The sequence below is a fragment of the Struthio camelus genome, chromosome 1, assembly GCF_040807025.1.
Source record: "Struthio camelus isolate bStrCam1 chromosome 1, bStrCam1.hap1, whole genome shotgun sequence".
NCBI lineage: Eukaryota > Metazoa > Chordata > Aves > Struthioniformes > Struthionidae > Struthio > Struthio camelus.
Genome location: NC_090942.1, coordinates 181,307,726 through 181,329,264, shown reverse-complemented (window position 1 = coordinate 181,329,264; position 21,539 = coordinate 181,307,726). Strand labels below are relative to the sequence as shown.

The 21,539-nt window shown below is 60.9% G+C and overlaps 3 protein-coding genes across 3 annotated transcripts; all 3 read right to left on the bottom strand.

The window, feature by feature from the left end:
- Positions 1-455: 455 nt before the first annotated feature.
- Positions 456-3,292, bottom strand: LOC138065601 (adenylate cyclase type 10-like). The gene is made up of 5 exons (XM_068930163.1): positions 3,151-3,292; positions 2,275-2,392; positions 1,867-2,062; positions 1,151-1,339; positions 456-623 (listed from the first exon to the last, which is right to left on the bottom strand). Exons 1-5 carry the CDS (start codon positions 3,290-3,292, stop codon positions 462-464), a joined length of 807 nt encoding a protein of 268 aa, XP_068786264.1. The 3' UTR covers positions 456-461.
- A 432-nt stretch (positions 3,293-3,724) lies between these two features.
- Positions 3,725-6,684, bottom strand: LOC138065596 (adenylate cyclase type 10-like). The gene is made up of 5 exons (XM_068930054.1): positions 6,494-6,684; positions 6,002-6,109; positions 5,570-5,748; positions 4,914-4,952; positions 3,725-3,728 (listed from the first exon to the last, which is right to left on the bottom strand). Exons 1-5 carry the CDS (start codon positions 6,575-6,577, stop codon positions 3,725-3,727), a joined length of 414 nt encoding a protein of 137 aa, XP_068786155.1. The 5' UTR covers positions 6,578-6,684.
- Positions 6,685-6,800: 116 nt separating this feature from the next.
- Positions 6,801-19,423, bottom strand: LOC138065587 (adenylate cyclase type 10-like; the record flags this gene model as incomplete). Its single annotated transcript, XM_068929937.1, has 21 exons — positions 6,801-6,838; positions 7,980-8,095; positions 8,267-8,324; positions 8,713-8,967; positions 9,441-9,566; positions 10,093-10,229; positions 10,604-10,887; positions 11,293-11,379; positions 11,973-12,122; positions 12,588-12,721; positions 13,145-13,197; positions 14,250-14,439; positions 14,782-14,858; positions 15,263-15,384; positions 15,626-15,817; positions 15,999-16,028; positions 16,805-17,010; positions 17,313-17,456; positions 17,808-17,846; positions 18,406-18,510; positions 19,318-19,423. Coding segments are annotated over 21 exons (2,649 nt in total), but the record flags the coding sequence as incomplete, so codon positions are not given.
- Positions 19,424-21,539: the final 2,116 nt, after the last annotated feature.

Here is a 21,539-nt window from a genome sequence, read left to right as displayed (position 1 = left end):
CCTCTTGGCTACTTCTATATGGACACACGTACATCCATTCTCCACTAAGGAGCTTTCATCCGCATCAACCAGAGAGGGGAACAGGATGAGGCCGCTAGTGCTGTTGACTTTTCTGACTGGGGAACACTTCAAACCAGGCCCGCTTGCAGAAAAACACCCTCCCACCCTCCCCACCTCAGCAACCACTTGGCCCTACACCAGGGCCAAGCTCCTCCTGCAGCCGGCTCAAGTGCTTACACAGCGCCACAGGGACCTGCACTAGGGCGAGGGGGAGAGAATTTCTTGCGCTGCTTTACAGCCCTCGACTCTTGTGAGCACTAACAACGGGGGTGGTGGCTTCCCCGCAGCCTAGCTTTCCCAATAAACCACACGCCAGAGACTCTCATGGCACGCCTTCAGCGTCCTCTTGCTGTGCTCTGTGACTATGCCATACAGAACGCTGAGATGATGGCAGTGTTTCTTTATTTAATCCCTGGAAGAGCATCCTCGCTCGGCCGTGCTGGCAGCTTCAGCAGGTACCTGGAGCTACAGACTTCAGGCTTTGCTTGCTTCAGCTGGGGAAAACGTGGCGCTGTCTCCAGCCACAAGTCTCCCACGGGGCCCTTGCCAGTGAACCACCGCTCCTGAGGAAAACAAAAGCCCAAGTGAGAGCCGCGAAGAACGGGAGGTCCCCCGAGCGGTCCGGGAAGGCAAGCGAGGCCTCTCGCAGTAGCTTCTTCCACCCATCACCCAATCTGCCGTGCTGCAAAAGCCTATCAGGGAGGGCAAGGAGAGGGAACGCAAAGGAAGCCTCCTCACAGGTTCAGGCTGGCTCCCAGAGCTGGCTCAAGGGAGAGGCAGAGATTCCACTCCACCGCTCCTCAGCCCAGCAGAGATGCTGGGAAGGAGCGGCGTGCTGCAGCGCGTGCTGCTCCCTCGCGTGTCCTTCCAGCCCCTCCTGAGGGAAGGGCATCGCAGCTGCCACTGCCCTCCTGCTGAGGAGGGCTAGCAGCCCCTACCAGCTCGCCAAGGACTTTCAGCACACGCTCCTGAAGCTCGCTGGGGGCTTTCCCTACGTGGACCTGCCGGAGTACGGTCCGCGCCACCCTCTCCTAGGGCATGCCAAGCCTCTGCCCAGGGAGCAACTCAGAGGCAAAGAGGATCCACTTACAGCGCTCATCTCCAGCCAAGTCTTCTCCAGGAGGTTGCCGTTCACTTCACAGGCTTGGAGGCCCTGCCTGAGGCACCACAGGCTCTGGTCTTTGTTACCCAGCATGCAGAAAACGTACGCTTTCAGATGGTAGGCTCTGGGGTAGAAGACGGGGCTTGTAGAGCACCGAGCAAAAACCTCTTCCGCAAGCTACCGAGAGAACAATGGAGAGGCACGTCAGCAGAAGTCATCGAGCTGGGCGATGGCTTGGCACTGAGGACTGCACCTGTTCCCCAAAGGGGAAAGCAGCCGCAAAGGCACAAGGAGCACGCAGCTAGCAAGGCTGAGATACCACACAAGTCTCTCCCGAGCCATAAGCCCTCACATGCAGCAGGCATTTCAGCAGGGCTCACTAGCTAGCTCATGGCTGTGCAAGTCTCTTCTCCTGTCTTGCAGGCCATTCCCATTCCCATTCCCACTCCCACAAGGGAATCCTCACGTGCCCGGGAAGACCCCCGTCACCTCACTGCCTTCTCTACCACCTCTTGCTGCCGCCCCATGGGGGAGCAGCCTCTTGCCATGTTCCTCTCTAACCCACTACTACACTCCGCCTCTAGCCTGGCTCCATCCCAGCACGGCTCCTTCGCCCCGGCCTTGCCAATCCACTGCTGCTCGCAACACAGCTTTCCCTAGAGTCCCCTCACAGCATGCACACCCCCTTCCTCCTCTTCCCTCACCCTTAGAGCCCTGCTGCGGCTCTCCCGGGCCCTCGCCGAGCTGCGCTCAAGGTCGTTCCGCAGCACCAGCGTGTAGCACTCCAGGAGCCGGCTGCATGCTTGGGTGGCCAAAACGGAGGCGTCAGCTCTCTTCAGCAGCCTCTTGGCCTTTTCAAAGGGCTTCTGGAAGTCGGCCCACTGCCCAAGCCTTCCAAACCTACACCATCCAGAGAGAAACACACACACACACACACACACACACACACACACACACACGTTTTGTAGAGTACTTGATCAAGTACTCTACACCCCAGCGACGGCCGCCTTGTTGGACAGGGCACGGGGGACACGACAGGCCCAGAGCTCCCACCTCCCCTGCCAGAACCACTGCCTGGGCCTGTCGCCAGTCTAAGCACCTCTGTAACTTACCAAAGAGCCAGGGACGAATACAGTCCAAGCAGGATGCTGTTGTGCGAGCTGAGGATGCGGTTTGCTTCGTTCCGCTCAACGAAGCTCCTGCACTCTTCAAATGACTTGTACTCCCAGCCTGTAATACAAATGCATCGCAGAGAAGCAGTGCCGCCCTCCGCTGCCTTGTTTTCCCTCGGGCATTCGTAGCAGGACAAAGCTGAAGCACAGCTGGAGAATTTCTGGGCAGGTAAACCACTCAGAGAGCAAGCAAAAACCAAACAGGAACAAGGCAAGGGCTGGAGTTCTAGCCTAGCTCCTCAGGGCTAGTCAAGCGCCACACAGATAGCTATTCCCTTTTCTTCAGCAGCTTTCGAGCGCTGGCAGAGACACGCTGCCATTGACCAGCAAGCGACAGCCACTCCGGAGCGTAGGCTGTTAGATGCCTCCTGGTCAGGCACATCCCAGCACTGCTATGCCCGCCCGCTTCCCCAGGAGCCAGAGCAGAGTGAGCCTGGGAAGAGGTTTCAGAAAGGGGAATCTCAAAACGCGGGAAGCAAAGAGGGAAATTGCAAGCATTTTGAAATCACTCTGGGATCACGTGTAGAACATGCAAACAAAGACAGGGCAGGCAGGAAAGACAGACAAAGACACACCCAGAGCCAAATAGCCCAGGACTCGGCCCAGGAAGTGAAAGCATGGCTGGAGGCTCTGGCGCCCGTGTTGTAGCAGGAGAAAAAGCATCTTTGCAAGCCTCCTGGCTCTCTGGGGCCCTCCTCACTGAGCACTTACCAGCGTAAAGCAACAGGTCTAAGCAGCAGGAGAAGAAGTATGCCTGCCCAATGATGCTGTGCTCTGCAGCCACCTGCTTCTCGAGCCTGCGCAGCACTTCCTCACATTCTGGGTACCTGCGGAGGAGCACAGCGAGCCGCCATGGAGCCTCTCCGTGGGGTGGGAGCCCAGTCACCACCTCCGGACGCTGCCCGCTCCCCTTCCCATCATCCCGCTCTCCCTGCGCTGCTCTTTCTGGCAAGGCCATCAGAGTTTCTCCAGCAGACAGTTGTTCATCTTTTGGCAACAAGTCTCCGGAGAAAGGCTGCAGTGACCCCGGCCCAAACGGCAAGGCCCGGAGCAAAACTCAGGCATCCTTCCCATGCAGCCAGTGCTTTCCCATTGGCCCAGGAGCAGAGCTACTCCCCTTTCCATCCAAGTCTTTGTCAGGAAAAGCAGGCCAAAGAGCACGCACAGCTCCCCACTGCCCTCCGCACTCGCCCAGACAACGCGTTTGCTTCAGAAACTGCTCCTCTCGAGACCTCCCCCTGGACGACTGCCGTCTCGGGCACCGGTGCCGCGTGGCGTGGAAAGGCCCGCGTCCACCCAACCAAACGTGGCTAGCGCCCCAAACACAACGAGCGCCTCCCTGCGCTAGGCTCGCTCCTAAACCAGGCCTGGGAATTGCCTGGGGCAAGCGCTACCTGGCAAGGGCCAGAACCGAGCCAGCAACTGTTCCAGCAGTTTCACAGCACACACTCACGCTCCCAAACAGCCAGCCACGGCCCTTGGCATTGTTTAATTTACCAGCGTCCATACGGCCAGCGAGTATCCAATAAGAAACCAAGCAGCCCTCTTTGCTGCGCGCAGAGAATGACACAAGAAGGATCTCAGGTGGCCCCCTGACCCTGCGCAACCAGCAGTCTGTCCCGCAGCAGCATTACCTCATCTGCAGAAAGAGCGCCGCAAAGAGCGTGGCGAGGACCTCGCAGTCCAGGTCGGGCCTCTCCAGCTCCATGCACAGGCTCTTGGCGCGATAGCCTGCCAAGAAAACCAGCAGGCTCGCACAGGCTCCCTTGGCGGAGATGCCTTCTCGCAGGCAGCGGGGGCAGTACGTACCTACGTCGATAGAGAGGGGCAGATTCCCCAGGCTGAGGTTCAGGTGGCTCAGGGCCTGGGCAAATTTGGCAGCCTTTAATACCCCTCCTCCAAAGAGCTCGTCGTCAGAGCTAAGCTGAATGGCCGCCCGCCCGTACTGCAGCCACTCTTCCTGGCAGCCCAGGTCCTGGCAGCACCGCGCATATTCCATGTAGGACAACAGGATCTAAAACGGTCCAGACAGGAGACTGTACAAGACTGAATGTCGCCAGGGTGACTCTCTGGCCTAGACGGCTCAGGGCATAAACCCAACGGCCAGGTGCTCTCTTCTCTTCTGCTCTCAGGGCTCTCACCCCTACGACAAACGGTTCTTAGGACTGCCGCTGCTAACTGCAGCCGCGGCGAGACGAGGGCCCCAGCGGGGTGCTGCCTTCAAGCCACAACCAGCCCAACGCTTACAACGGCGAAACAAACGCCATGAGAGCGACTACCAAGAAGAGCAGCAACGCACGTCTGCTGGAAGTTTGTAAAGCAAAGTTCAGGGACGGGTACCACTCCGTCGCGTTTGGCCTCTTCTTGCCGCCCCGGGCAGACCCTGCTGGTACTCTAGGCGGGCCAGGGGAAAGGAGCTATGTCAGAAACGCGTCTGCTGCCGCAGAGAGGAGGCACTCACGTGACTCGCATCCTCAGACTCCTCGGCCGTGTTGACCTTCATGAGCGCTGCCAGGCGCGAGAGCCTCCGGCCGCTGGAAGTGCCCTCCAGGCTGAAGAGCTGCCGCAGCAAGGAAAGGCAGTGGCTCTGCCGGAACAGCCAGGGCAGCCTCTCCCTCCTGCCACACAAGAGAAACTGCTGGGCCACAGCCACTAGCTACACAGTGCCAGGTCAGGCAGGGCCAGGGGAAGCAGGGCGACAGAGGAGGCAGCTGCACCTGCTCCCAGCAGGGCGGCAGCTGATGCAGGCCGGGCTGCAGGCATGGAAGCGGCAGAGCCAAGAAGCACCCCCAGGGAAAGATGGCTGCTAGCAGGAACGGGTTGGCACTACAGCCCAGGGAGGGCGAAGCAAAGCTGGGCACCGCGAGGAAAAGGCTTGTTCTACGGCAGCCTTGCACCTGGCTGCAACCCCTGAGCTTCCTCGTTCTCACACCTCCCCTCCACTTACCCCTCCCTGCCCACGTCCTGCTCCTCCCTGCCGGCTCCCTTCCCCTCTGCAGCCTGTGCTCCCTGGGAACATCTCTCTGCTCTCACCCCCACCACCCCCCCTCCCCACAAGCCAACACGTGCCCGCTCCCCCACCCAGGAGCCTCCAGGTCCCTCAGCAGCTTTCCCCGTGCTAACGCCTATGCTCAGGGAAAGTCTGGGCTTAAGCCTAGGCAGGTGTGGGCCTAGGTGCCCGGGACCACGCAGGAAACGCCTCTTCCTTCCCTCCTCTTTCCCTTCGGCTTCTTACCCTGCCTCTTGATGAAGGGAGGACTCTCTGTTCTTCCTGTGGGAGGCACGCTCTGACTTCTCCAGCAGAAACTGGAAGACGACGCCAGCTGAGGTGAGGGGGAATTTTCTCTTCAGCAGGCTCAATGCCTTGCTGAGCGTCTTCTTTGCCAGGTCCATGCAGCCCATGTTGTAGCAGACCTGCACAGGAGAAAGGCTTCTTCAGACAGTCCCAAAGGGCTCCGACTGAGCACGCACCACATTTCCAGGCTCTGCCTGAACCAAGGCCGAGGGCCTCGACCGCTTTTGGCCGGAGGCTGAAGCGCTCACAGGAAAGGCCGCTGGTAGCGGCCGTGCCTCAAAACGCCAGGCCTATCGCCGCCGCCGCCACCCCCCACAAAAGCGTCCAACTCCACCCACCAGGAGAGCCCTCAGAACCTCCCTGGCACTTTACCTCCCCTTTCAGGCTCAGGAAGGTGGCTTCTTCAAAGCAGGGAAGCACATCGGCTTTCTCAGCCGCTGAGCTCCTCACAACCTCTGCTTTCTTCAGGTTCATAAAGGCCTTGGAACAAGCACACAGAGAGCAGGTGAGCGTCGGTGCAGAGCCTGCATCCAGCCCCATCGTTCCCAGTTGCCTCCAGCAGCTCTCTGAGGAGGGCACACATCTGCCCCTGGCGATGCCCACCCTAACACAGCCCACGGGCACGAGTGCTCCTTCGCACCACCTCCTGGCGCGTGCGCCTTGTGCAAAGGTCCTGCTTCTCTGCCCTGCCTCCCTTGCCCCAGGAGAGGCAAACAGGGGGAGAAGGCCGGCTCTGACGCCAGCGGTTCAGCCCCAAGTCCCCACAGAGGCACGTCCTAGTGCAATGGCAAAATCGGCTTGCCCAGGACAAGGCAACTGAGAGGCCTCCTTGTGCAGTGGGCTCCGGCAAGCAGGGCGACTCACCAGGTAGTTGTCGGAGACGTGCAAGTAGGCAGCCGCGCACTCCAGCAGGTAATAAAGGGCTCTGGCATCGTTGCCCATTGCCATGTGGTGGTGAGCCAGCGGCACAAGCACCAAATCCACAATGGCCCTGCATTCACAGGCACACGCGGCACCGGGCGTCCCTTTGGTCTTGCTGGGCACCGTAGGTACGCGTTCCGTCCTGGCCAGAAACTGCTCTGCCGCTCTACTCAGAGACAAGATCGCGCAGAAAGACGACACACGCTAGCATCACCTATACCGCTCCGTCTGCCTAGACCAACAGCATATTCTAGCGCAGCACAAGCAAGGCCCTGTGCACATCTTCCACTGCAGCGACGTCAACCCGCGCGCACTGAGCAGTCTTCTCACGCTCCGGAGCCCCGGAGCCCAAGGCGAGCGGGGCCAGGCAGGGCAAAACGGGGACGAGGAGCAACATCGCCCCTTTCAAGCCCTAGCAAACTCTTCCTTTGGCTTTAGCGGTAACAAGATCCACGAGGACGCGATGCTGTTGGTGCCTTTGCTGACCCTGCGCTGGAGCAACGCTGCTCTTTGCCCCAGGGAGAAAGTCAAGCAGGCCTTTCTGTCACCTTCCAGCAGCCCCCCTGCTCCCGCTGGCTGCTTTGCCCCTGCACACCTCGCAACTTTGCTCTCCCACAGCTAGGAAGGCAGGGCTGGCTCCACCCTGCCCCCACTGGGTCACCCTGATCCCACTGGCTTCCTCCAAGAGGCTCATCTCCAGGGCCACCCCATCCCAGCTCCCACCCTGCAGGCCAGCTCTTTCCTGAGCTAGAGTCACAGCCAGCAGGCACAACTGCAAACTCCACTTGCCCCCTCTGCAGACCCTGGGCCCGCTGACTTCCCAACATAACCAAAACCTCCTCTCCTCACCGAAAAGTCTCCTCCAGGAAGCTCTTCTCTTTCTGCAGAGCTTTTGCAGTACCTGGAAACAAAGCACGAGTTAAACGCTTCCTCACCTCACACGCGGGAAGAGCTGCATCTTGCCACGCTCGATCAGAAAGGGGAGGAGAGCAGAGTCAAAGGGACCGACGGCAGCTCTCTTCCTGGCCCCTTCCCCCGAGAGCTGCCTTCCCGGCAGGGCTGTTATGTTTTGGGCAAGCGTAGCACACCCACCAGGAAAGGCGCCTCAGCCTGCGGGGCCGGGGGGTGCACCGCAAGGCTCTTGTCACTGCAAGGACATGGGCTGCTCTCTGGTCATTCCGGGGAAATGCAGGAGGGCGTTCCGGGGCAGAGAGGCTCTACGCTGTGCCCACAGCATGGCTCTGCTGGTGCAGCTGGCCTCAGTGGAGGACTAAGCTAGTCTTAGGGAAGCCTCTCCCCTGCGCTGACAGCATCCCTAGGCTCCAGCAAAACGCTTCTGCGGACGGCGCTTGAGACAGAGGAGCGCTTCCATTAATTGCGCAAGCACAGTGTGGAGGGCCCAGGCTCCAAAGCACGGCAGCTAGCATACCCGGAGCGGCACGGAGCTCATCCCTCTTCAGCTCCTCCTGTCTGAGCAGCCAGGCCTCCCAGCTGGACGAGTAGCGTTCGCTGGCGCGGTCGTCCCAGCTCTCTGCCTCCTGGGCGCTGCCGAGGGCCAAGCGGTGGAAGGCCACAAAGTCCCCTCCGCCGCAGCACTGGCACTTGTGCGCTTGCCTCTCCAGGAAGGCCGCGCACTTGCGGTGCATGGCCACCCTCTGTCCCTTGGGCCACAGCTCGTAGGCAGCCTCCCGCAGCAGCGGGGCGCAGAAGGTCAGGACGCCAGACTGCAGCCTCGCCGTCTTCTCGGTCTCGCCCAAGCACCGCTTCTGGGCACCTGAAAGGCAACGGGCCTTCACATCAGCCACAGCTGGGGCCACAGCCGGGGGACGAAAGACAGGCCTTGGCGTGGATCCTTGGCAGGAAACCAGCGCTCCTGCACTCGGAGCCTCGCAGCGCTAGGGTGAAAGGGACCCGTTTGCCTTGCCGACACCAGCACAGCCTGCGCAACAGGCTCCCGCCCTGCTCTCCCTCCCAACGCACAGCCTTCAGCCGCACCCCCGCAAGCAGCTGCCGAGGCTGCTGGCAGCAGAAGCAAGGCCGGCCCTGGGCATTACACACCACCGGAGGGGGCAGTGCAGCGTGCCCTGGCGAGCCCCGCCAGCCACACAGCCGGGAGCAGCAGGAGCCTACCACGCTCCCGGGGGCGCATTATCACCACTTACCGCTCTCTTCCTCCAGAGAGGTGGCGGACCCCTCGGCGGGAACACTGCTGCCTTCTGGCACCTTCCCAGCATTCAGCCACTTCAAGACGTTGCCTCTCACCAGGACATTCAACGCCTTGTTCATCTTGGTCCTGGTCCACCTGGGAAGGAGGCGTAACAGCAGCTCGGTGGTAAACGTCGGCCCGATGACGGCTGCGCACTTCAAGACCATCCGCTCCGAGGGCTTCATGCTGTCCACCTCAGCCAGCGCAATCCCTGTCAAAAACAAGCCACAGGTCTCTCTCTTGCCCTCTCCCAAGCCTGAGGCTGCCGAGGCTGCCTTAGCTTCACCACACCAGACGCTACATTTGTAGCCTTCTTTCCTAGGGAACAAACCCCTTGGGCAGTCGCAACCCAGGGCACGTATCTCCAACACGGCTCTGCTCCTCCTGCAAGCACAGGAAGCAAGGACCGGGAAAAGGAGAAACACATGTTCCTTGGGGAACGTTTCTGCCAGGCTCACTGCGCAAGGTCACAGCTAGAGGGCAGGGAAGCTCATTCCCAGCCTCCCATCCAGCACCCTGAGAAATGGGAAGAACCAGCGGGACCAGAGCCACCTTCCCAGCAGAGCCCCAGAGCTGAGAGGGGTAACTCTGCAGCACGCAGACGCGCAGCCTCTCTCTAGCCCACGCCCCGGGAAAGAACCTCCGTGCAGCCGCCAGCCGCCGCAGCGGGGCTCGGCCCCTCACCTTTCAAGGTGGAGGGAAGCACGATGCTCTGCAGGTTCACGTCAGGTCTGATGGTGCACACCCTGCGGTCCTTCCCCGCGCTGGAGCTCCAGGAGGCTGCGGCAGGGGAAGCCTCCGTTACAGAAGCTGAGCGGAGCAAGAGAGCAGCGTAAAGCGATTTTCAAAAAGGGAGACGATTCAGGCCGTGACCTCCCGCTTGCCCTCCATCTTCCACCCTTTAGCATTCATCCCCCGAGCAGGTCTCACAGCAGCTGGGCCCTGCGGTCCGTGGCAGCATAAATCCACCGCGCGGCTGCACCCAAGGCACACTGCAGCCACGCCACTCTCCGCACTGCTCCACAATAACCGCCCCCGTTCATGCTGCCTCCAGACAATACCAGGGCTGAGCTTAGTGCCAGGGAGCGTCTCTTCCCCTCCTTTGCAATTTTCTGCCCCGTCCGCATTGCTTCGCCTCACAAAGCCACCCAAACTCCCCAGCCTGTGCTTAGGCTATCCCAGCAGCAAGGCATGCAGGAGCCCACGCCTGAGCCAGGCCAAGGCCTCTACTGCTGCAACACCAGCCTGTGCCAGCTTCACAGGGGAAGCCCAGGGCAACAACGTGCTCTGGAAGATGGGCCGCAGCAGCCAGGCCGTCAGCCACAAAGGTGCTTACTGAAGAGGCTCTCCCACTTGTCCTCCGTTTTCTCGCCCTTCCGCAGCAGGTGGAACAAGAGCATGTCGTGGCGCTTAAGGTCGCTCAGCAGTTCCTCGCAGTAATATGGGATCCCGCAGCTTCTCTGCATCAGGAACCTGGAAAGGAGCAGATCCAGCAGGGACTGACACAGGCAAAGCAAGGTGGGACACGCTTCAGACCAGCATCTTTGCCACAGCTACACCTCCCTTTTGAACAGGCCAGCACTCCCACTGCCTTTGGCATCTGAGCTGCCCGGAAGATACAGCGCTTGCTGGAACGCGCCGGAAAAGAGTCGCGGACAGTGCCCAAGGCACAGAGCTGCCAGCCTCGTCTCTCCTGGCCCCAACAGCCTAGATCCTCCCCAGCACCAGTGAGAGCCTCGGCCCCAGCAAATCGCCCCCACTGCCCCACCATGTTCGTTCCCTCCTGCCCTCTCTCTGCAGAGGGTCAACCCCTCGGGAAGAGCTCCGAGGCCCCGCCTGGGACTTACGTCTCTAGGTCCCTGGGCACGCTGACAACTCCCAGCTCCCGGCAGGCTTTCTGCACAACAGCTGAAGCTTTCAGCTCTCCCAGATGAACGTGGGTCGTTTGCTGCAACTTCATGATGTCTGCTGCAGCTTCGCAGAGCCTCTGTCTTCTAGAGCGAGCGGGAGCAAAGCCCATGACCACAAAGAGCGGGACATCTCTGAGCGCGCGCGACATAACAGCCCAGGAGGCAGAGTCGATGTAGTACGCGTTGTCGATGACAAACAGGACAAGTTCGTCTTCAACGAGCTGAAACAAACACGTTGGTCTGGGTGGATTCTGAGGGATTCTCAAGCATCCTCCACAGGGCAAACTTTGGCCGGCCTCTCCCCACACAGAGGACGCGCAGAAGTCGCTCTCCTCTCCCCAGCTACCTCTTCGTTCAGAATCTCACCCGCTCTTCCGTGCTCCGAGACTCTTAAGGTCTCTCGGGCACGGTGGCACGGAAAGACACCGTTCCTCCTCCCCCTGAGCACATGCCCTCCAACTTCACAGGAGGAAAGTTATCAGGGGACATGGCACGGGGAGTTCAGCCTCTGCAGGGCAATGACCCCGGTACATTGTCCTCCCACCAGCTCCCACCGCTCTCCTGCAGAGCCCTCAGCCTGCGGCCTTGCTTTCCTTCTCTGACCCAGGATGGGGAGAATGGCTCACCTTCTGTAGCACTTTCTTAAAAACCAACTCCAGTTCCATTGTCCTTTGAGCGTCGCTCATCTTGGACACCTTCTCCGACAGGGGAAACTGGCCGGAAAAGCAGAGTCACAGAGCAACAGCCTTTCAGGGCGGTTCAGCACACCTGCCCACCACGCAAGTCCAAGCGAGCAAAACGCCTCTGTTGCCCTCAGCATCTTACCTCTCCCCCACACAGTGGAGAGGAGACGCAGCGCGGACGTCACCGGGAGCCTACAACGGAGGCCCTCTGCTGAGGGTCTCTGGCAGAGCTCTTGCAGGGAGGGATGAGGCGGGAGAAGAGCTTCTTCCCTCGCCATGGCAATCGCGCGAGGGAGCAGGCTGCTCCCGCACCAGTGAACTCAGCACCAGCTCATCAGCCCCCTCTCAAAGCCTCTCTGCAATGCCCTTTCCAGGCTGCTGAGCAAGGCCCCAGGAACTGCCTGCAGCAGCCTGGCACCTGCACTCACCCCTAACAAGGGGCCCCCTCGGCCCCCTCGCCCCCCTCTTTGGACCCACAAACAGAAGCACAGCCTGTGCTACCCTCCTGCTGCTCCCACCAGGGAGCTAAGCCCACTCCCCAGCCACAGTGTCCCAACCACAACAGCCACAGGACGGCTCACAAGCAGGCCTTCGCCACGGCCACAGAGGCCTCTCGCTCTCACCTTAACGACGAAAGGCACGTTGAGGAGGCAGTAGCTGCTCTCTTCCACCAGCCCTTGGAGCTTTTCCTGCAGGACGAGCTGTCTGGCACTGCACGATTTACAGGCCTGCAGGCCCATGGCCACAGCCAGCACCATGCGCATGGCAGAGTAGACCTGCTTCAGGTTGAGCTCCAGCACTTCCACAGCCACTACCCTGCCATGCAGAAGCAAAAGGCACTGAGATTCAGAGAGGGACCCAAGCAGCCGCAGGCTTCTCGCACTAAGCTCTAGGGGAGAGGCGGAATCTAGGGCCACTTGGGTTTCTTCTCTTGGCTCTGGGGCTACGGCCAAAGCCCTGACTGAGCTCGGGCTCTACCTTGCTTGGTGCCTGGCCCAAAGAAGGAAGCTCAACAGCAGTGGCTCCAGGAGCCACCTCTAGCTCCCTCAGGAGGGAGCAGGAGAGCACGCAGCTGCTCCTCAGCAGCAGCTCCTGCAGGCCTTGCAGGGATGCTGCAGTCCAAGGGCCACGCACCCGGGCAGAGGGGCTCCAGTAGCCCACGGACATCAGCGGCTGGGCAGCGAAAGCGTTCCGCAGGTCCCGGTCAGCAACACTCACCTGAGCCCAGCAGCCTGGCCTAAAGAGGCAAGCTCCGTAAGTAAATGGCTCTTTCCAGAGCCCGTTACGCCCTCAAACGCCATGATGTGGCTTGCTTTCTTATCCACGTAGGCTTTCAAGTAGCTTTCAAAGAGGGCAATCTCCTCCTCCCGACCTGGGAAGGCAAACAAGAAAGCGAGCTGTTGCAGCGAGCTGGAAAGCAAACAGCCGTCGGCACCCTTCTCTCTCGCCGCCGCAGCGGGTCAGTCAGACCCAAGGAAATCTCCTCCCCGATCCCAAATACGGGCATCGCTTTAGCCCTGAGGCTGTGAGCAACTGCACACTGGAAAGGTCCCGCCACGCTAGCTATGCAGCACAGCAGGGAGCACCCGGTGCACGCCTCACCCTGCTTCCCACCTCTAGCTGCGGCCCAACCCCAAAGACAGGAACCAGCTAGGAGCCAAGGTATGCACCAAACCCTTAGGGCCACGCCGGGCAACACCATCCCTCGCAAAAGCTTCTCCGTTCCCAGAGCGGAACTAACAGGTACCGACGGCAACAAATCGGCCTTCGGCAGACCAAGGCGTTCTCCACCTACCGAGCAACGGGGAATAGCCGGACCTCTCCTTCATAACATCCATGCCAAACACGCTAGCAGCGGGAAGAGAAAAACAAGAGCCAATTAAGTAGGCAGAAGCTGGAGGACGTAGAGCCACGCGTGGAGCTGGAGCTGAGGGTACGCGCTCCCGGGTGCCCGCTCTTCTTTTGAGCCGGAGCAAATCCTGCCCACGCTCCCACTGGCCCAGCAGAGAGCGCAAACACCAAACGAGCACTAGCAAAGCTGCAGCCAGGAAGAAGCCCAACGGCCACAGGGGGACACCAGACAGCATCAAGACTCGAGCGCCACAGGCCAAAGCCCAAGGAAGCAGAGACATGAGCAAGAAGCCAGGCAGTGCCGCTGGCTAGCACACTGCTGCACCCCGCAGGACAAGCCAAACAAGTCTCTGGTCCCCCGGCCTGTGCTCACAGGCAGCGCTTTCTAGAAGCGGGGCCCTGCAACAGCTGCTGTCAAGGCAAAGACGGGCAAGAAAAAACACTGCAAGCCACGACGTGCAACAGGACGACAAGGGTCACTTCTTGGGCCAAGGCGCCAAGCACCAGGCACCTTGGGCTTGAGTTTTTCTGAAGTTGCAAGGGGACGGCAATGTCAACCTTCCAAACGTCCTCCAAAGAGGATGCCAAACCCTGGCCCGGGGGAACACCTGAACTTTCACCAGGAGGCACTCAGGAACTGAGTCCTGGCCTGACCAAAAGCTTTCTGGGAGCCTCATGCTCGGAAGCAGCTGGGAGAACGCCTCCCTGGGGCAGAATTGCCACTGCGTTAGTCTTGCGCGCAATGGAGCAAGCACAGGGCAGAAAGCACAGCTGGAAGCCGTTTGGGCAGGGGCTGCAAGGCCCCTCTGTGCCTACGGACACCTAAAAGCCTTCTCCACCCCTCCGGCATCACTCCCAGTCTCCTTACAGCAGGAGGCCCCAGCGTAGGCAGGCCAAAAGCATACCCGTGCTCTGCCTTTCCATCTTCTCAGCCCCAGCGATGGGAGGTGTGGGCGGGGGCCAGCTCTGCACAACTCCTCTTGGCGGACCAAGACTGGACCCTGTGTGCCACCCTGCCCCCAACCAGCCCGCTCAAACAGGACACTCACGACTTCGCCGACACCCCCAGGTATTGATACACGGGGCCAGGATCGACAACCCCCTTCATCTTTGCCTCCGGCAGCTCCTTGAAGCACCATCGGGGCAGCCTAGAGGCTGCGTACGTTGCTGCGTCACAGGACACCAGCCCAGGGTAGTGCTCCATCAGCCGGGCTGCCAGATTCACCTTCTGGCCAATGACTGCCACAGAGAGAGAGCACGCATTCACGTACCTATGAAACCAACCCGCTCCACCCTTCACCGCCAACGGCTGCATCGCCTCCAGCACAGGCAAGCCCCAAACTGTTGGCAGCACAACCAACAGGAACAACAAGGCTCTGAGCCCGGTCCCCCGCACCGCAGTGGCGCCCGCCCTGCCTCCCTCGTTCCCCACAGGCCACAGGCCACAGGCCAAGGCCTCGTCCCAGCCCAGCACGTACGGGCAACAGGCTGTTCCCTGCCGCTCTGCCTCTTCCTTTGGCACACTGCTCCGGCTGAACAGACCCAGCCCAGCCACCCACTCCTCAGCCAAACACCTCGTACCTGTGTATTCGTGCCTCACGCGATGGCCTACGACTCCGCAGAACACCGTCCCGCTGGTAACCCCGACAGACACGGCCCTGACACACACGGAGAGCAACAGGCGTTCAGCAGCACCCGCGCACAGGCCTGCCTGCCCGCCTACCTTCACCCCTTCACCCAGCTCCCCTCGCACCACCTCCCGCCCTGGCAGGGCAGACCTCGGGGACCTGCAGAGCTCCGCAGCGTGTGAAAGGGGCTCCCGAGAGCAGCCAGGCAGTTTTCAGCCCTTCCCCTAAGGCCTCACAGCTGGGACGGGCGGAAAGTCCCTGACTCCAGCCGGCCACAGCACGTCTCCTCGGCGCGGGGAAGAAGGGCACCTCTCAGGGCACTGTCTCCTTCCTCCCAGGGACAGAGGAGGCCAAGCTAGAGGGCACGTCTCGCTGAGAAACCATCCCTCCCTCCTTCCCCCGCGCAGTCCCGGGCAACGCGCCTCCCCACTCACTCGATTTTCCTAGGCCTCGAGGAGCACGCCTTGGAGATTTTAAGAGCGCTTTCCAAGGCGTGAACGCTTTCGTCGGGCAGCTTCTCTCCAGGGAGTCCAAACACACACAGGAACGTGCAGCCCTGCCAAGGACGGGGGCAGCACAGCTTGTGACAACGCCTACGGCAAACGGCTCATGCCGTGCGAGTCGAGCCTCTGCCGAGAGCAGCAGAGCTTCAGGGCAACCCCCAGCCAGAGGGTGCTGATCCCAGCGCCGAGGCAGAGCTGCTTCTCCTTTCCCCACTGCTCAGTAGAGCGAGAGAGCCACTGCCCTCTCGTTTGCTGCCCACGCTTTTGCGGGGTGGGCTCCTCCCCCACACTCACTTTATCAAACATGGAGATTTTGTTGATCTCGCCCTTGTGAGGACGGATGATCTCCAACATCATCACGCTGCTGTCCTGGATAGCCTTGCAGATCTGCGTTAAGTTGACATCGGCAGCAAACTGCAGCTTGACAAAGAGGCAGGTGACCGGCCGTAGCTCGGACAAGTAGTCCGGGGGCTGCCTGTCATCAATCTGGAAGACGAGAGCGGGACACCTTCAGCAGCCAGCTCTCCCCGAGAGCTGACTGCCTCCAGCAAACACCAAGCAAGAGCCCACACGTGGGGTGGGCAGCAGCCCGCGCTCTCCGCGGAAGGAATAAATCCTCCCCTCGGGGCAAAAAAAAAAACACAGCTCCCGGCAGCTGTGGCCATACCTTCCTCAGAACAGATGCAGGGACGTACTTCCGCAGCAGCTTCCCCAGAGCATGCCGAGGGGCCAGGGTAACAGCAGGCCTCAGGATGCCTAGGGAAGGAAAATCCAGGCGGTGACTGGCAGGCTGGCACTACGAGCCTGCCTAGGGAAAAGCAGTTGGAAAGCAGGGGCTGGCACTGGAACTCAGGGAGAGAAAGTCTCCTCCAGTTGCACGTTTCTTCCTCCTGCAGGTGCTCAGCCAGAGCAGGCCCCTGGAAGGAGGGGGAAGCAGCGAGTGCCTCCGCTGAAGCGCACCAGGGCCAAAGGCACAAATGCTAACTGCAAGGGGGAGAGGGCAGAGGGCGTTCCTCGCTGGCCCCTGAACAAGCCCGCCCCCACCTTTCTGGGCAGCCACAGAACATCATGAAGATGGGCCTCACCTGACGCCTCAGGAGAACTGTAGTTCAGCTGGGCTCGGGTAAACTTGGAGAAGATGTCTTCGCGTTCCGACAGAGACATCCGTTCCATGCCTGTAACCTAAAGGCACACAGTACAAAAACGCGTCGAGGACAGCTCCAGCACCCACAGAGGACAGTACCCGTTGAGGCAGGCTCTTCCAGCGCCTCCTGACCCCCTCTTCAACGCCACCCAGCAGAATCCAGAGACAACCCGGAGACAAAACTGCTCCCCAACAGCTACTGCTCCCCACCTACGTCGACACCTAGAACTCCCTCCACGCGCGTCTCCTCGCCCTCCTCGCACCTTCCTCCCTCGCAGCCACGGCCACGGCCAGGCCCTCAGAATTGCTCCAGAGGCCATCCCACCCACCTTCACAGCGCTTTGGCCTTTAAGTCTCTTGGTCTTGATCTTGTTCTGGTTACAGAGCTCCCAGCAGCTGGGTGACAGGATCACGTCACTTGCATTGGCAAGGTTTTGGGCCTGCCACACTTCACCCACGGCCTGGCCAAGGATCAGGAAGTGCTGCTGCTTTTTGTCTCCAACAGTCAGGAGGGACATATGCCCTGCAGAGATCCCTGGTGAGAGACAAGCACAACTGATGCAGAGAGCATTTTTACCTCCACAGCCCGCCACAGCTCAGCTCCTCCCAGGCCAACTTTGAAGCTCAGCCCTGGAGCCGGGCTCTTCCCGCTCAACTGCTTCGAGTGCAGGCGAAGCACCCACTTTATGGATTCAGGACTGATCATGGCCGGGGAGGGGGTCCTCATCAGGGGCCCCACACCGGCACGTTGGCCGGCCACCGGCTCACTTTGCATGCAGGCAGCTCGTGAACGCCTGCCTGAGAACGCGCAGCAGCCTAATCCGGCACTCCCCGTACCTATCTTCAGTCGGAGCTTCAGACCCACGTCCGTCTCACGGATCCTGTACTTCTCCTGGATTTGCTGGCTACACTGCAGCACCAGGCTGATGGTGTCCCTCAGCTGCGTGTGCTTTGCTCTCCACAGCACCAGCACAGCATCCCCTGGGGAAAGCAAGGGGACAGGGACGGCTCTCGTGACACCTGACGCTCCCTGACCTGCACCCACCTGCCGGGGCAGCGGAAGCCAGCAGGCGTGCCAGGGAAAACGCGTTTGGGTGAAGGCATCCTCCTCAACTACAGCACCCTGGCCACAGGCACACCTCCCCCTCTGCCCCGCCAGCTACAACTGCAGCCACGCCGCCAGGGCCCGGGACGGCAGCTCCCCCTGGGCACCTGCGTGCCAGCAGAGCCACCCCTCGGGGCTCTGCCAGCTCGCGGCTCTGTCTCCCCTCTCCCCTAGCACTCGTCTGCAGCTGCAGCAGACGAGGCCACGTCTCTTTTACGCACACGTACCTGCAAACTTCAAGATGTCTCCACCAAAAGCCAGCAGCTCTGCGGAGCGAAAAAAAAAAGCACAACAAGAGTTGCAGCTAGGCCTTCTTCAGGAAGGCCGCAGGACAAGCCGCTCTGCTCAGACAGCAGCACAAGAGCAGCGGTGCTTTGGGGGCACAACTTAGCAAACGTAGCAGCTGCACTGCTCACAGGGACCACAGCCCTGGGACCTACACTACTGTGCCCTGTGACAAGGCCCCAGGGAAAGTAATGCACACTTTGGTCAGCGCCCCCATCCCCGGCTCATTTGGGCACTAACACTGGCTAGATGCCCCCGCTCCCCCCTGCGCCCCAACACCAGCAAAATCTTCCTCCATCACTGAACAGCGGTCACTCCACAAGGCCAAGGGTGGGTGCTGAGAAAGCGGGCACCTCCTTAGTCTTCGTGGGGAGCAGAAAGCACCTGCCAGAAGAGCCCAGCTGCTCTCGGCTGCTCTCAGCCCCATGGGAACCTCCAGCCCGCGCAAGGAGGAGGCGGCGGCAGCAGCAGCAGCAGGCTGCCCAGCACCTCTCTCTCGTCGTGGCCCAATCCCACACAGTCCTGCAGAACGGCACTTACCCTCCAAAATGTCACCCATGTAGCGATTGAGGGTTTGCGTGACCTCATCCGCACCCCGCTCTCTGCTGATGCTCTGGCTGAATTTCTCTGTCAGAGCAGTGAAACCTGCAACAGGGACACACAGGCACAAAGAAATCAGGACGCGTCCACGGGGCCGAAGGACCTGGCACTTTCCACGTCGCTTTCAGCCAGCCAAGAGAACCACGCTCCGGGAGAACCCGGGCGCGCCCCTGACAGCGGGCACAGCCCTCTAATTCCACCCGCGCTTCTGAGCGCTCGCTGACGGGCGCCTTCCCCATGCTCACACCTACCCGTTACGCCTAGCTCCTGCACTTGGCTGCCACCCTCCAGCACGTCCCCCGGCTGCCTCCCCTCTTGCCTACAGCCAGGCAACACCCTTAGCTAGAAAGCCCGGGAGGCCTTTGCCAACTAACGCAGCACCTGGCAAGCCAGCTCCTCTGCGCAGCAGCTGCTCCTCCAAGTTTGCCCTGACAAAGACTAACAAGGGTGAGGCAAGGCAGCCAGGCCTCCTCTCCCAGGCCTCCATGAGCCAGAGCCTGGCCCACCTCACACCTCCCCAAAGCTCCGGAGAGAGCACTGCAGTCAACAGCGCGGGCCCAAGCTGCTGCTCCGGCAGCCTCAGAGCTCCCTACGCACACTGCTCTGAGCAGACGGGTGACCACAAGCAGGCCGCAGTGCGGCTGGCAGCAAAGACCGCCCCCGGGCTGTGACCTCGGCTACGTCCGAGCGCTACTTCCCCAAAGCGGAAGACCTCAGCAGCAAACGACATCTCCTTTGACCCCTTCTCTACCACAGGCGGGACGACCAGGGCTCCAAAAGGCCCGCTAAGTCCCAACGGCTCGGGTCGGTGACTCCTCCTCAGTGCCCGCCCTTCATAACGCTTTGACCCACCTGACACATCCGCAAAGAGCAGCACTCCGTGGAAGTTCTGAACGCAACGGTTCTCCTGCTTCAAGTCCTCAGACAAAAGCAGGTCGGGGACGTAAGCAGCTACTTCCCCCAGTTCTGAGCAGTGCTTTGACCTTCGCTCCCAGGCACAAGACATCGTCAGCGCCCTGGGGTACCTGCGGTACCTCAGTACAAGACGACCCACCGTGCCCACCAGGGAGGACGACCAGACACCACTGCACAGCGTTGCGCACTGGCCTTGGGGAGGCGCGGCTGGCCCTCTGTCACCAAGGGGCCGGGGGGGGGGTCACAATCGGGTCACAGTGACATTGGCCGCGTGTCATCATTTACCTGTACACTGTTGCGTACGCTGATCCAGCTAACAGTGACAGCCTCTGCAAGGCACCGCTTACCCAGCAACTGCCGGGAAGCTACCCCAGCTCCCTCCTTACGCCGAGCCGGTTGCTCAGATGTGGCTAGTGCGACGCAGTTGTCTCCCGTACAGAGCTGAAGGAGGCTCGCACAGCGACTGACCTCCACCCGTGGCCGAAACAGCAGCTGGTTCCCACGTTCCCAAGCGCAAAGGGCCTAACAGACATGCTGACAGCCAGCAGCCCAGGCTTCCCCAAAAGCACGGCCACTGCAGCACGCAGCTGGGCGTTTCCAGGGCTGCTCGGAGGACTTGTATTTCTTTGCAAAAAAGAAGTGGGGCTTTTCCGGGGCGGGAGCGGGGGACACAGCCAACCTCCATCCGCACGGCTCCTGGGGGAGGCCGGCAGGAGATGGACAGGGCTGGGCCAGGACCACGGCGCACCGGCCTATCAGAGAGGGCAAGACAAAGTCAAAAGCCGCAGCAGGAGGCAGCTCCAGGTCCCTGCTCCGAGGGAGAACGCTGTTGTAAACCTTGCATGCCCCAGGGAAACAGAGCCACGCTGGGCACCCTGGCTCACGCAGGGCACCTGCCTCCGGCTAGGCAAAGGCAGCTCCCCGTCCACCTTAGCCGCTGCCCCGAGCCACACAACTCTCCCTGCCACCAAAGCAGCAGCACTGAGGAGAGCCGGGCTCTACGGGGGACGAGGGCTAGCAGCCAAGGCCACGCTCCGTGCACGCCAAAGCTGCCCTTCTCCCCAGTCGCGCAGAGGAGCAGCTGCACGAGTTGGCATGCCTGGCACACGGTGACACTCAGCGGCTGCTTGCCCAGGCAGCCTCCAGTGTCCCTCTGGCACTGTCAGTGCCTCTCCCTCAGGCAATGACCAGGCGAGGGAGCACCAGCCCCTCCCAGGCCTGGGGGACCAGGTGCTTTAGACGAGCCTGTGCCCTTGCGCTGCTGACCTCAAACAGCAGAGCACTTGACAGCAGAAACCAGCCTGCCTTCTTTCCTGCTGCCTCAGCACTCAGAGACAGGCTACCAAGATGGTCTCTCTTCTTGCCTCCAGAAGGCTCCCCCTGCTGCCTCGGGGCCCACAAAAGTCTCCCAAGCAAGCACAAGTCACTTGCACCTAGCACACCCAACTGCAACCTGCTGGCGACAGCCAGGCACACACACCGAGCCAGGCCCAGGTTCGGAACGCTGCTTGCCAGCCCAGCTCACACGCTTCCTCCTTCCTCCTTCCCACGAGGCAGGCAAAGCGGTCACCCGTATGGGAGACTGATGATGCAGGCCGACCGAGCAGGCTTGCTCTGCCTCCTCAGGAAGAGCGCGCAGCAGCGTGAGGACGCCTAGGCCAATGGTCTCTCTTGTCAGTGAGCAGCAAGGGCTGGCTGCTCCCCAAGGCAAGCTCAGCTGGGAGCTGGGGGGACCCCAGCACAAGCAGCGCCCTTGCCCACAGGGGCATCCCTCTTGGCTACTTCTATATGGACACACGTACATCCATTCTCCACTAAGGAGCTTTCATCCGCATCAACCAGAGAGGGGAACAGGATGAGGCCGCTAGTGCTGTTGACTTTTCTGACTGGGGAACACTTCAAACCAGTCCCGCTTGCAGAAAAACACCCTCCCACCCTCCCCACCTCAGCAACCACTTGGCCCTACACCAGGGCCAAGCTCCTCCTGCAGCCGGCTCGAGTGCTTACACAGCGCCACAGGGACCTGCACTAGGGCGAGGGGGAGAGAATTTCTTGCGCTGCTTTACAGCCCTCGACTCTTGTGAGCACTAACAACGGGGGTGGTGGCTTCCCCGCAGCCTAGCTTTCCCAATAAACCACACGCCAGAGACTCTCATGGC